Below are 14191 nucleotides of genomic sequence, written 5' to 3'. Positions count from 1 at the left end.
TGTATTTCTATGAAGCTAAATGCCCCGGTCCCGAGTGCCAGCGGCAGTGCCGGGTATTGATGCGAGAGACTGAAGCGAGTTTCTCGCATGGCACTCGCAAGTGTGACCCCGGCCTTATTCTTAAAGTTTATGGTATAGAAGCATTCTTAAGAACACTGGTTTCTGATAATCTTTCACTGTAAACAGGGTGTAATTTTTTATTGAGGGCAAAAGATAATTTTTCCTGTGAGTGCATCGTCCCGCGCAAACAGGATTTGCACGCTGAGATCAATGGTAGCCTATGGGCACTGAATTATCTTTTACAGATTATAAAAGAAACCCTGCCATGAAGTTTTTTCTTCACTAAGTTGTGGATATCTAGTCTAGTATGTGGATGTTAATATGCTCACCTACAGCTGTCTTCTTTGGTACTTCAGTAATGTCACCGCTCTTCAGACTCTCTGGCTCACTCTATGCGCTATGCATGAGCCAAAAGTCTCTTTTACAATGTAAGCCTATGTGGTCTCATTTTGATGCTCCATAGACTTATATTGTAAAAGCCACTTACAGAGCACAGTGTGACCTGTAAAGAGGAGCAGTGCCACGTTGGGTACCAGAGAAGGTAGCAGTATTTATATTTTATTATTTGAAAAATAAGGAAAACTTGGTGTAGCATCCCATCTTTATTTATCGTTAAATTTAATCTGCTGACATGCCTACTTAGTCACATAGTATACAATTTTTATGCAGCATTATTTTTGTTTGTTTACTATAATTTATTTTTATGAGCTATTTTTAATTTGTTAATACTATATTATTCACAAAGTAGAAAACCACAACATGAACTCTAAATAAGAACTTTGAGTTTAATAAAGTTAATTCTTGAAAAGTCTGCTGAATGTGCCAAGAAAAAATAATCTAGTCATGAGTAGGGTTGAGTGAAACGGGTCAGCCAGATTCAGAAGTCATTCATGAAACCCGACCCGACCCCTGTGTGGGGTCGGCCATGAGGTCGGCGATCTTCTGATCTGGAATTGGAATTCCGATACCGAGTTCCGATATGTTTAAGATATCGGGAATTGGTATCGGAATTCATATTTAAGTGTAAAATAATGAATAAAAATAAAAAAAAATATTGATATACTCACCCTCGGACACACCCTGGTTGTCACCGGCAGCCTTCCTTCCTAAGAATGAGCGCCTGAAGGGCCTTCGATGATGTCGCGGCTTGTGATTGGTCGCGTGAGCGGTCACATGGGCGGTCACGCGACCAATCACAAGCCGCGACGTCATCTAAGGTCCTTCAGGCGCTAATTCTTAGGAAGGAAGCGTCCGAGGGCGCGTCAGAGGGTGAGTATATTCCTAATAGGTATATACTCACCCTCGGACGTACCCTGGTTCTAACCCGCAGCCTTCCTTCCTAAGAATCAGCGCCTGAAGGACCTTAGATAACGTCGCGGCTTGTGAGTGGTCGCGTGACGCCCATGTGACCGCTCACGCGACCAATTACAAGCCGTGACGTCATCAAAGGTCCTTCAGGCGCTCATTCTTAGAAAGGAAGGCTGCCGGTGAGAACCAGGGCGCGTCTGAGGGTAAGTATATCAATATTTTTTATTTTGATTCTTTATTTTACACTTAAATATGGATCCCAGGGCCTGAAGGAGAGTTTCCTCTCCTTCAGACCCTGGGAACCATTAGAAACCCAATGCACTGCATTGGGTTTCGTGTTTCGGCCGACCCCAACTTTTCTATAGGATCGGCCGATTTCACTCGACCTGACTTTTGAAAAAGTCGGGTTTCGTGAAACCCGACCCGATCCTATAAAAAGAAAATTCGCTCAACCCTAGTCATAAGGGATAAATTTACTGAAATATATCTTAAAGGGGTTGTCCACTACTAGGACAACCCCTTCTTAAGCTTAATGTTCAGCCTTCCCGAGTCTGTAATGCACTGCTGTGACACGTGGTGCCAGCACCTAATCAGCGCTGGGGTCTCCACCTTTGGACAAACTGAACATGAAGAGGAAGCCAGGAAACAGCTGCAGCCAAGGCTTCCTCTTCATTCCAGTTTGTCCGAAGGAGGGGACAGTGATGCCAGCGCTGATTGGGAACCAGAAATTAAGTGTCATTCTAACGTATCACATCCCAGGGTCCATGAGTGCCAACACCGCTGAAACGGAGCCTGCACAGGAGGTGAGAATAGGCTTTATTATTTTATCAGGGACAAACATTTAGTTTAAGAAGTGGTTATCCTAGTAGTGGACAACTCCTTTAACAATTTGATAAGGTGGATAATTATTTTTAATCATATACAAAGATACTTTTTCTATGACTTTTAACTATTTAGGTAGGGATTGTTTCCACCAAAGATGAGCGAATCTGCCAAAATCAGGATAGAGGGAGGCAGAAAAATATATAAATGCCATGTGAGGAATGGCATTCTTAATAGCGCGACCATAAAAAGGGTGGGTTTAGCATCTAACAATTGGATTTAAAATTATTTCAGTGGAATGGAAGGGAAGATTACTAAGCAAAATATATGAGTTTAGGTGGTGTTAAATCCCTATATGGCTATTTGGTTACTTTATAATGTGCCTTGGGTCTGAGGATCTGTATAATGCCCTAATACAGCTGATCTGGCATAATTTTGTACACTTAGTTTTTTCTTAAAATGTCAATGCGTGGCCAAGAGTTGCAATCACCCCTAATTATTTAGAGATAAAACTTTGGCTTTTTAAGAAAAATGTTTAACGGCTAAGGGTGCTTAAAAGTTTCTCCCAGATCATACATTTTAAGGCATGCTTATTCAGCTTTAAAGGATCACCTCACATCTGTCACATGAATTAAGGGGTCTGGACAATTTAACCCGTAAATCTAAATGACTGATAAGTAAAGTTTTCTAAATGCATTGCTTGTTCTGGCTCCCTGGCGTTACACCCACTAAAACTGTAGCTTCATAAAAAATGATTGTCGCTACAAGCTCTGGATTGTTATAAATGTGTTCTGCCAATAATGACCAAAAATGCGTTGCACATAAAGTGTAAGCCTGTGTAACCGGCCATACAAAAGTGACTTACGTCTGGGAATTGCAGCTTCGGGTTATTTTAAATTAATGAGAGTTTCACAGCAAACATTGAATTTTTTTGTTTTACTAAGTAGAAAGATGTGTGGGTCCCTCCAGGCCAAATAAAACTGTAACTGATGTTTGCGTTTCACTACATTGATCTTCTGTTGCCAGAAATCTTTAGCAACACTTAAGATGTATACAAGCACCCTCAGAGCACTACTCAAATCTGGAAATAGCATGCAAACTTAATCTCACCAGCATCTGATGATGTCATCTGTGGGAGAAGAATATTTTAGCACATCTGGAAGAGCATCCTTCTTGCTATGTCTTTTGACGTAGCCTTGTTCTCACAAACGCTTATATGCACTACAATTTTGTATCGCATATGATGACCGCTTTAAGAACTGGAGATTTTTGCTTAGTAGCCACTAGACATTATGTTTCATTTTCAGATAGATTTATTTAAATTAAAAGCTTTGTGACCAATTTTTATTCTTCTGATACATCTTAAACTAAAAATAAAGCATTATTTAAAATAGTATTCATTATAAATGTACTTAAAGGTAACCTGTCATCTAGTTCATGCTGCCCCAAAACTGTGTTTTATAGAAAACGCAACTCAAAAATCCGGCCAGAACTATATTTGGAAATGAGTTTGATTCCGAACCCCAGCTGGCTCTTCACAGAACTACTGAAGGTGATTGACAGGTCTGTAACTAAGACCCAGCACTGACTGAAAGCCAGATTTAATGCTGAGCTGGGCAATGATGGGGCATGGTTACAGCCGCAGCTCATTATGTACTGAGCAATGACTGAAGCCGCGTGTCCACCCCTATGACTGAAATCCAGAGGCTGCCAGGAAGAATAAAGTTAATTTACTCCTGGCAGCGAGGCTCTCAGCTGGACAGCTTCAGAATGCTATTAACCTGCAGAATTACCCCATATCTGCAGATTAATAGCATTTTTTACATGACAAGTTACCTTCAATATTATCCACCAAATTGTGAGTGAATATTAAAACTTTTGTGTGCTACATGTTTTGCATCTTAAAATTCACCGATATTTTTCATTGTATTATAATTTTTCATCAACTTTGTTTGAAATATAGGTATATGCTTTATATGAAATGATATGTAGAGGAGATTTGCACCATATACATCTTTTTATATATACAGCTTTTTCATGAGTATAACGTAGCAATAATATGCAATATCTTTGATTTCTGTTTTTATTCCCTCATCCTTACATGTAATCCTGTGCATCTACAGTCCACGGCAGAGTTGCAAAAATCACAGACAGCCAACCTTAATTTTAAGGAAACATTTGAAAAACATAATAAATTATTACATTTTAGGCCTCTTTCACAAACCGTCGTTTGGCCAACATCGCAATGCGCCGTTTTGGAGAAAAAACGCATCCTGCAAAGTTGTCCGCAGGATGCAGTTTTTCTCCATAGACTTGCATTAGCGACGCATTGCGACATATGGCCACACGTCACATCCGTTATGCAACAGATGCGTAGTGATTTTGCGGCCCGTCGTGACGAAAAAACGTTCAATGTAACGTTTTTTCGTCCGTCGGAATCGCCATTTCCGACCGAGCATGTACGGCCGGAACTCCGTCTCCTCCTCCCCGGAACTCATAATTGGCAGCGAATGTGTCTGAAAACTGCATCCACTGCCCACGTTGTGCACTATTTGCACAACTTCCGTCGGTATGTCAGGCCGACGGTTTGCGACGGCCCCATACTGACGGAAATGTGAATGAGGCCTTACGTTGTATTTTTCCACAACCTATAATACAGATACTATATAATTCTAAGAGGAATACCTAGTCGCTATTTACTGTAAACTGTAACATGATGAAAATTGCAGTCATAGTATTCTGTACCTGTTTCTCCTGCTTCAAAAAAATCATGGAGACACTAAACTTGTTAGGACCCCCCAAAAAGTGCCCTATTTTTAAAGATTGTCCAGGAATTTCAATGAAATAAATATATAAGTTACAAAGAAAGCCTATATAAAACCAAGGACATTTTTAATAGTAATGCCAAAAACAGTAAAGATATGATGGGAAAATAAAAAATGGTGTTCACCTTCTCTGTCAATTTTTCCAGCACAATACTGACACTTTTAGGGCAAGATGTTTCTAGATTTAGCAATCAATATAATTTAATTGAACCTTTGACAGCATAAATTATGGTACGTTATTTAAGTATATAAATAAATGAATATGGCTAAAAGAAAATATATCTAACACCTTTTGTCCACCATTTTAAATTAGTTCTTTATTTTTGACGGTGCAAATGAAGAGATGCTTGCAATGCAATAAGTAGTTGGAAACCTCATTTTCTGGTCTGTGAATTGTTATTATTTCCACTATTCTTTCTAAAATAGGTTATATCCTCAAATTTATTACAAGCTGAACTGCAATAACAGCTCATTACACAGGGAGCTCTTAAATTGAAAACTTTTAAAGCGAAGTTTAATGCTAGTCATACAAGCAGGGGCGGACATAGACAGAAGAGGGCTCCCGTGCAAGAACAATATACGGATCCCTTGCAGTACAATAGCTCATCATATTACACCCACTTTCTACTTTGGTGGTGGAAATTGGTTTCCTTATCATTTGGGTTGCTGTGTGGCTGCACAGGTTACACCAATGATATGTCCGCCCCTGAACACAACTTATTATTTTCTGACAAGACACCTATCTACAACATATAGTTTGTAGATCCCACTTAATGAGTATGAATGTATATCTGTATGGACAGAACAATGAAATGTTATTTCACTAGACACAAATGATCATATGCATGATTAAAAGGGTTATAATTAGAGATGAGTTAATTTGGGTCCCTGCATATTTGGCGAGCTACAGCGCTGATTGAATAAACTGCAGAGGGAACCCGGATACTTGGAGGTTGACGGCTGATCAGCTGTTCGGCTCCACAACGGCATGTGTCCCAGCTGTGTGACAGTCACAACACATGAATGGAGAGCCCAACACAGAGGCTTTCTATGCATGTGTCATGACTGACACACAGCTGGGACACATGCAGAACAGCTGATCAGCCCAGGTAATTCAGAAAGCCGGGTTCCCTCTGTAGCTTATTAGGAAAGCGCTATAAGCCCTGACCCAATGAAAATCGCTCATCTCTACTTAGAATGGCTTTACACAATTCATATTAGCAATAAATTATCAGATGTGACTGAAGACATGTTGTACATATAGGTAAATCATTGAGATTTCCATAGTATTAGAGCATGTAAAGTCAACTTAGAAATTAGCTAATTAAATAGAACCTGAATGCATGGATTTTACTTAAGTAACTAAAGTCTAGGCAGTAGGTTTCATAAAGCAATAATAAAATGCATACCGGTCCTATAGTTATCCAGTGTTTCAGTACTGAGAAATGAATCTTTGAAGCCACATGTAAATTACTTTTATAGTGCATTGGATTGTGGGGGGCCTGTCAAGTGCATGAAGAGGCCCCCCAATGCACTTTATGGCTAATTTTCAAGTGGCTCCAACATTTGCATTCTCTGCACTAGCACATCTGGACAGATTTGCTTTGAGATATATATGCAATGGATTTCAAAATGAGAGAAGAAAAAAGCATTAAAAAGCCCAGAAAGTACCATGAACTGTATAGAAATTGTACATTATGTAGCTAGTACAAGTATAAGCAAAAATAGAAAAAGCAAAGTAAATGGTATCTTTGTGGTTAATTTTTTTATGTTACGCTCAGGATCGATGTAGTGTCCAAACTATTGCACATATTTTCCATTCCAAAGATATATAGATTCCTACTCCAGTGAAATCCTTACCAATTGGAGTAGAACTATGTGTTGATCAGTAGAACAATGGTAAGTAGAGAAATACGAATACATGTTCCAAATGCCCTAGAGACCTAACTCGAAAAATTAACCATAAAGAATGTTTTATTTTTGTAGCCTTCAGTTGATGTGACATTACAAGTGCGATACATTACATGGACTTGGATGATCTTTGTACATAGTTATCGCTTGGCTCGGAGACAAACAGTAACACATTAGCAGAATGCCCATTTGTGACATTGGTAGATAAATACTACCCTTAGCTAAGGAGCAAACACAAATTACAATAATTCATCTGACTTTTCCACCCAATGATTTCTTGGTACTGGATGGTCCCTTTTACCAGCTTAGCAGACATAAGCAGACAATGTAAGTTTTACTAAAACTAAAACTCTAACAAATCTACATGCTGAAATGCATAAACAGGGGTTGGAAAAATTCTAAACAATCCTTCCCAAGAAACTGATACTCAACAAGGGCTTATACTCGCATCTAGTCCCATCTGAAAATGGAACCACATTGCCTTAAATAAAGCCAAGGGGCTTAACTAAAACTATTTAGGTATAGATTCATAACCAAAATCTCTCCTGTATGAAAAAATAGCATTGACAAAAAAATTATTGGATTAATTGACAGGATATGATGGTATATTGTATTTGTTTGCATGCAGAACCAATCAAATGGATTGCGTATCCATAACCCTTAGATTAAAATTAACCCTTTTGCTCAGAGAAGAGTTTGCAGATAGTTTCTGACTATATATTATACCTCTAGAATCTGTTATTACAAAGTTAAAATTGTTATGTGACAGCTTATTGATTGGTGGGAGTCCACCCGAATCGTACTTGCACTGATAGGCAGAACGGAGCACTTGTATCTTTACGTTAGTATGGAGCAGAGGTGCTCATGGTCCACTGCTGCTCCATTCATTCCATATGGAGCGTTGTACTCAGCTTTTTCTAGCAGCCCATTAGCGAGCGAATGGAGTAGCAGTCGGGTATCCACACTGGATACCCGACTGCTACTCCATTCGCTCGCTAATGGGCTGCTAGAAAAAGCTGAGTCCAGTCTGCTGCTACATTTTGTAATTTTGATAAAAGTCCCCGTAGGGACTAAAAAATTTCCATTTTGCCAATCTAGTTAGATCCAAGCAGTTGGACCCCCATTAATTAGTAAGTTATCATTTAGGCTTTGGACAGTTGATAACTTGTTTTCAACGAACAAGTTAAAATAACATAATGATCGATGTTTTGAATTAACTTGCTGCAGTTTACGTTTAGCAATTAAGATACTTTCAACATTTTGGTGCACATTATAAAGGAGCCTGTTCCTGCATGAATGGTTATGGTTAGTCCCCATGTTAATTTTCCACTTTAATTCTATCTAGCTTTAAAGATTAAATTATACAAATCCTTTGGATATTTTGTCATTTTCTAACTTGAATAATCCAAATAAATACCATAAAGAAAATAATTCAATTTATTTATCTACTTCAGTTACTATCTAATCTTTACAGTTGTATAAGTTTGTCAACACAAACTGACCGGCGACACTAAATGAATCCTGATCTGCAACTGGTTTGGGGATCGGCGGTCATTTAAAAGCCTGTTACACAGGCAAAGCATTTTGATGATGAGAATTCAATGTTATCACAATACAATATGATATAATAATGTAATATATCATTCAGTATACATAGGCTTCCATTGTTCTTGGCAGCACAAATCCTGCTTACACCAGATGATGTTCTGCCAAGAACAACAGGAACAATGATCTTTATTGCAACACAAAAGATCATTTCACCTGGCAAGCAAGAGTTTTGGTCATTTTTTGGGGTGATGTGCAGCCTGTTTAGACTACAAAATTAAGAATGTTCATTCACAATAATCTTGCTGTATAATAGACATTATCTCTCTGAACTTTGTTTTGTTCAACCCACTGCAGGAAGAACCGGTTATAGAGAATGAATGCAAACACTTACAAGACACATGAACATCAGATGTCTTTTAGCCCTTTCCACAATGGAGATTTTAACAGGTAGTGGGGTAAGATAAAACAATTGTCAACAGGATTGGTGATGATAGATTATGTTAAACAACTAAGGAAAACTATGCAAACATTTTATAATAGTTACATTTGTGAAAAATATTTTTCTTATCTATGTGTAATGTAGTAATTTTTTAAATTTGTAAAATTATAAAAGTTTGGGTTATAGATTTCAATAAAGTATTGTACAGGAAACTTTAACATGTCTGACTTCTTTCTATACTTTGGGCAGCACGGTGGTTCAGTGGTTAGCACTGAAGCCTTGCAGCACTGGAGTCCTGGATTCAAATCCCACCAGAAACAACATTTGCAAGGAGTTCTCCCCATGTTTGCGTCGGTTTCCTCCGGGTACTCCGGTTTCCTCCCACATTCCAAAGACATACTGATAGGGAATTTAGATTGTGAGCCCCATCGGGGACAGCAATGATAATATGCGCAAACTGTAAAGCGCTGCGGAATATGTTAGCGCTATATAAATAAAAAGATTACTATTATTATAGTTGGTCATCTACTCTGCATTTTGAGGATGAATGGACATTTTTCAGCAAGTGAAAGTACAATGAATTAAATATTTTATATTACCTTTTCTATTATAATGCTACCCCTATATGCTGTAATATACAGACAATCTGCTCAATATTGTTTTTTTCTTTCTTTTGCCTCAATATATTAAAATGTATGTGCTATAGGCTTCTCTGGAGCAAATGGGTTAAACATGCTGACAGACACAAAGTTCTTTCAGGGAATTAAAAGCTCCCTTTGCTGACATTAATCCTAGGTTGCTGGTATATATTTCCCCAATTTGTTACAAGAACCCCTAAACAAAACATCAAAACTTTACAAATCAGTTTGTGTTTCAGGCTATGGTTTGTCAGCAAATAAAGAGAGTGTTATTAGTAATCCTGTCACTGAATCCAGAGTCTTTAACTAAGTAGCTTCTGAAATAAATAAAATTTGTGTTACAAAAGGAAGAGTAATAAGAAGAAAGTATTAGTAGGTAAGTGTTAATTGATTCCATTCCAGATGATCTCTTCGTGTTGCACTGTGTTGCTTTGATCTTGCTTGACTTTCAACTTCCTCCTCATCACTGTCATCAGAGTCACCGCTTGTGCTGTCTTCTTCTTCCTCATCATCATCTTCATCATCTTCCATCTCTTCTTCTTCCTCACTTTCAGCTCCTCCTGGGGCATTAGTTTCATATTTCTATTATAAACAAAAAAAGAGACCTCTCAAATATTAAACAATACTAATTGCAAGCATGAAATAAAATGTCTAGAGTAGTCCATCAAAAAAGCAGATATATGGGCATTGTAAGTATTGCATGGGGATCCAGACTGATACTTGATAGTCTAGAAAATGTACATTCCTGGAAAAAGATAATGGGTTTCTTCAATGGGTGTTCATGCTTTATTCTTACTTAGGAGAATGCATGTCAAGAACATTCTTCCTTCTGTTATAGAGGTGTTGTTCCCACCTACAACTCTGCTGCTTCAGGAACCTGATCACAAATTCATTTCTGCTAATAGTGGTGTGTTCACACCTACCTTACCATCCTGCTGCAACAAGTACCTAATTACAAATTCATGCCTCTGGTGTTGTGAATTCTGTGGCAGAGTTCACTCCTGTGGTCACAAGTGGTACTTCGGCTGATTCTCTCTGGGACCTTCCGTTTGTGGAGGAAAGTGGTACTGCAGCTTCTGAGTTTCCTCCCTCAGGTGATCTGGTGAGGTCGTTAGCTGCTTCTCTACTTAACTCCACCTGATGCTTTGATCCATGCTTCCTGTCAATGTTCCAGTGTTGGACTTGTGCTTCTCTGGATCATTCCTGTGGCCTGCTGCTCTGCATAGCTAAGTGCTTCTTTGCTATTTGTTGCTATTTTTTCTGTCCAGCTTGTCTATTTGTTTTGCTGGAAGCTCTGGGACGCAAAGGGTGTACCTCCGTGCCGTTAGTTCGGTACGGAGGGTCTTTTTGCCCCCTTTGCGTGGTTTTCTTTAGGGTTTTGTGTAGACCGCAAAGTTACCTTTCCTATCCTCGTTCTGTCTAGAATATCGGGCCTCACTTTGCTGAATCTATTTCATCCCTACGTTTGTCTTTTCATCTTACTCACAGTCATTATATGTGGGGGCTGCCTTTTCCTTTGGGGTATTTCTCTGAGGCAAGGTAGGCTTATTTTTCTATCTTCAGGCTAGTTAGTTTCTCAGGCTGTGCCGAGTTGCATAGGGAGCGTTAGGCGCAATCCACAGCTGCCTCTAGTTGTGTTTGGAGAGGATCAGGAATTGCGGTCTACAGAGTTTCCACATCTCAGAGCTCGTTCTATTATTTTGGGTTATTGTCAGATCACTGTATGTGCTCTGATCGCTATGTACATTGTGTTACTGAATTGCCTATCATAACACTGTGGATTCTGGTGCTGTTCACCTCTATAGCTCTACTGTTTCAGGTACCTGATTAAAAAAAACTTAAAGAACCACTCTCATCAAACTGAAAAACCCTAACTACTTATACTATACTGCAGTTTTCCAATTTTCTATATTTCATGCTCATAAGGTTCTAAGACATTAAAAAAGCACTCCTATTCAAAGTTTTAATCCTCTTAATATATTGCAATCATCATATTATATAGCACTGTGCACTTACAGTTGCTCAGTCTGTCATTCCACCCAGGTAATTCTTCTGTTTTCCATTAGGTACTGTATTTGACATAATATGATTAATAACTGATTAGCCGAGTTCTTCTCAGCTCTATGTCGAAAAGGGAGGTCAATTTTGACTGCACAATTCATGAGTCACTGCAAAAGTCTATGGCAGGGAAGGAGTTAGAAGCTGGGTCAGAAGTTGTAGAGAAGGATGAAAAATGCAGGAACAACATACTTAATGTTTTTACATATAGAACCGAAAACAGAAGAAAGGCAAATAAGCAAATAAGCTATATAATATGATGATTGCAATATATTAAGAGGATTCAAATTTTGATGGGAGGAGGAGTGCTTCTTTACCTCTGCTATTACTGGTGGTGTACATACCTACAACTCTGACTCATCTGGTACTTCTAGCTCTGCTTGTTTGTCTATCATCCCGCACCCTGCTCTTCTGGTCATAGCTGTGCCATGTGTCGGCCAGTATTTCCAGCTTCTCTGCATCATTGTTTTTGGTCTATGATACTCACCTTAACCTACGGCTTAAAGAATCCACCTCACCAGGTGCGCCCAAAACAAAGTGTTGGCATTGAGGGGTTCAGCGGTGATGAATGATGCTTCTTACTGTTATAAAACTTTACCAGCTAAGCTTCTTTCCTACGAATGTTTTCATGAAACTGTCAAAGGTTTAGTTTTGTTTTCATTTTGAAGGATCTACAGCTATGCAGCTGTCTCCCAAAAAGTAGAAAACATAAACACTGAACTAAATATATGTATTGATTTAGAATCTTGCAAGATAATAAGACTGAAAAAGCAACAAACGTGTTTTGATCTCGTTTACACATTAAGTTTGCTATAAATTGAATCTGTCACCACATTTGACCTTTCTAAACTATTAATATGGGCATACAGGTTATAGACTGCCGAGGAGAGTGATGCCAGTACGCCTCACATCAGATGCCTTGTTGAGAAATCATATTTTGTCACTATATATGAAAGACCTCTTCCTGGCTCTGTGCAGTCACTGCCTAGAAGATAACTCTGCCTCCAGAGAATATTTTACATGAAGGGGGAGATACCAGTGTGGTTTGTGATGGCCGCTCTCTGCTCTCCTGATCTTACTGCAGAGCTGTGTGTGATTATAACTGACACAACTGTAGGTTCCTCTAAACTTCAACTTCCATCTTACAGGCAGTCAGGCTGTAGTATTGGTGCAATACAGCAGAGCTCAGGAGCTGCATAAAATGCGTATGAAAGAAGACATAGTTAATTTCTCCTCTTCTGTGTTAGTTACTTGTCTCACACTGTTATCTTCCCCTTTTATTTACAATAAGCTCTGGAGGCAGAGTTATATTCTAGGAAAAGTCCTCCCTGTAGTCTAGAACAGATCAATTAGATATAAGAAAAAGGTGGATTTCTCTGGAAAAATATATCAGATCACAGATATCAAGGTATTATTTTTTTCAGCCTTCTATGTCCTGAAACCCATATAGACGGCTTAGGAGGGTTGATCCTACTGACAGATTCTCATTAATTTCACTTCACATGAGGAATTATTACCATTCATGATCCATGTACATACAATTGGATTGGTGAAATGCATCAATTTCAATTATATTTATGGAATAAAATGACAAGGTTAAATATATATATATATATATATATATATATATACTTGAAGGAGGACAAAGCTACATAAAAAAGACGTATCAACATAGTAAAAAAGACCATTTTATAGCTGCACACATAACCTCAATATTGTTCTATTTTAGGTTCTTAACATAACGGCAGGTCTTTTCTGCATAGTTGCATAATATTTTACTATGACACATTACTTAAAATAATTCTTAAAATAATGGATAACCTCGCAACATAAAAATTTTCCATAAGTCACATTTACATATTAAGGTAAACTGTGATGGCACATATCGATCAATACGATTTGCATATCTACAACCAACTGGTACATTTCTTTTGAAACAATAAAGGGGGGGGGGCAGGCATAAGCGCAGCTCAATGTAGGCCCCCCATGACTGTGTTTGGTCATTAGGCATCTTTTAACATCTGGGCCAGGACAATATGATTAGGTGGAAAGGGGGAGCGTAGGGATGGACTTCAGTGGGGGGGGGGCGTGGGTATAAAGTAAAAAGTGCGGGAAAAGTGTCAGTGGCGATCTGGAAGCCAGAGTGAAGAGACCCACCCACCCTCCCTTTGTATAATTTTTGGTTTTTCTTTTTTTATGTAATGTTTTTTATCTGGGTGTTACCAGAGGTTGGGGCATAGGAATGGATGGCGGTAGATGGGTACGGGAAGGCTGGCGATTAATTTGTCACAGTGGCGTTTGGGCAGGGGGTGGGGTTCTTGGAGTTGATGCTGATTCAGTGGGGAAGGAATTTTTAAGTAAAATTCCAGACAGTTAAAATTGTGTTTGTTGATCTGGCATTTTGGTTACGGGCTCTGGACGGGGTTTTACCCTGGGAGCTGGTGGTGGTTAATTTATCCAGGAACGGGATTTATGGTGCCCTTGAGCTGGTGGTACAGCTGAGGGTAAATTGAGGTGTTTAAGTTCTGTTTGGTTTTGCCAAAATATTTTAAGCCAGAATTCTTTCCCCGGTGGGCTCCAAG

General features: G+C 38.8%; 1 protein-coding gene across 1 annotated transcript in view; it reads right to left on the bottom strand.

Moving 5' to 3' along the window:
* Nucleotides 1–9588: 9588 nt before the first annotated feature.
* The window catches only part of CLSTN2 (calsyntenin 2), a 1726577-nt gene continuing 1721974 nt past the window's right edge, over nt 9589–14191 (bottom strand). The window contains exon 17 of the mRNA XM_069727627.1: nt 9589–10133. Within this exon, the coding sequence (XP_069583728.1) occupies nt 9921–10133 (213 nt within the window). The 3' untranslated portion in view covers nt 9589–9920. The remainder of the gene's footprint in view (nt 10134–14191) is intronic.

Source organism: Ranitomeya imitator, chromosome 5 (assembly GCF_032444005.1).
Source record: "Ranitomeya imitator isolate aRanImi1 chromosome 5, aRanImi1.pri, whole genome shotgun sequence".
NCBI lineage: Eukaryota > Metazoa > Chordata > Amphibia > Anura > Dendrobatidae > Ranitomeya > Ranitomeya imitator.
The sequence above is the reverse complement of the archived record's forward strand: the minus strand, read 5'-3'. Positions and strand labels throughout refer to the sequence as shown.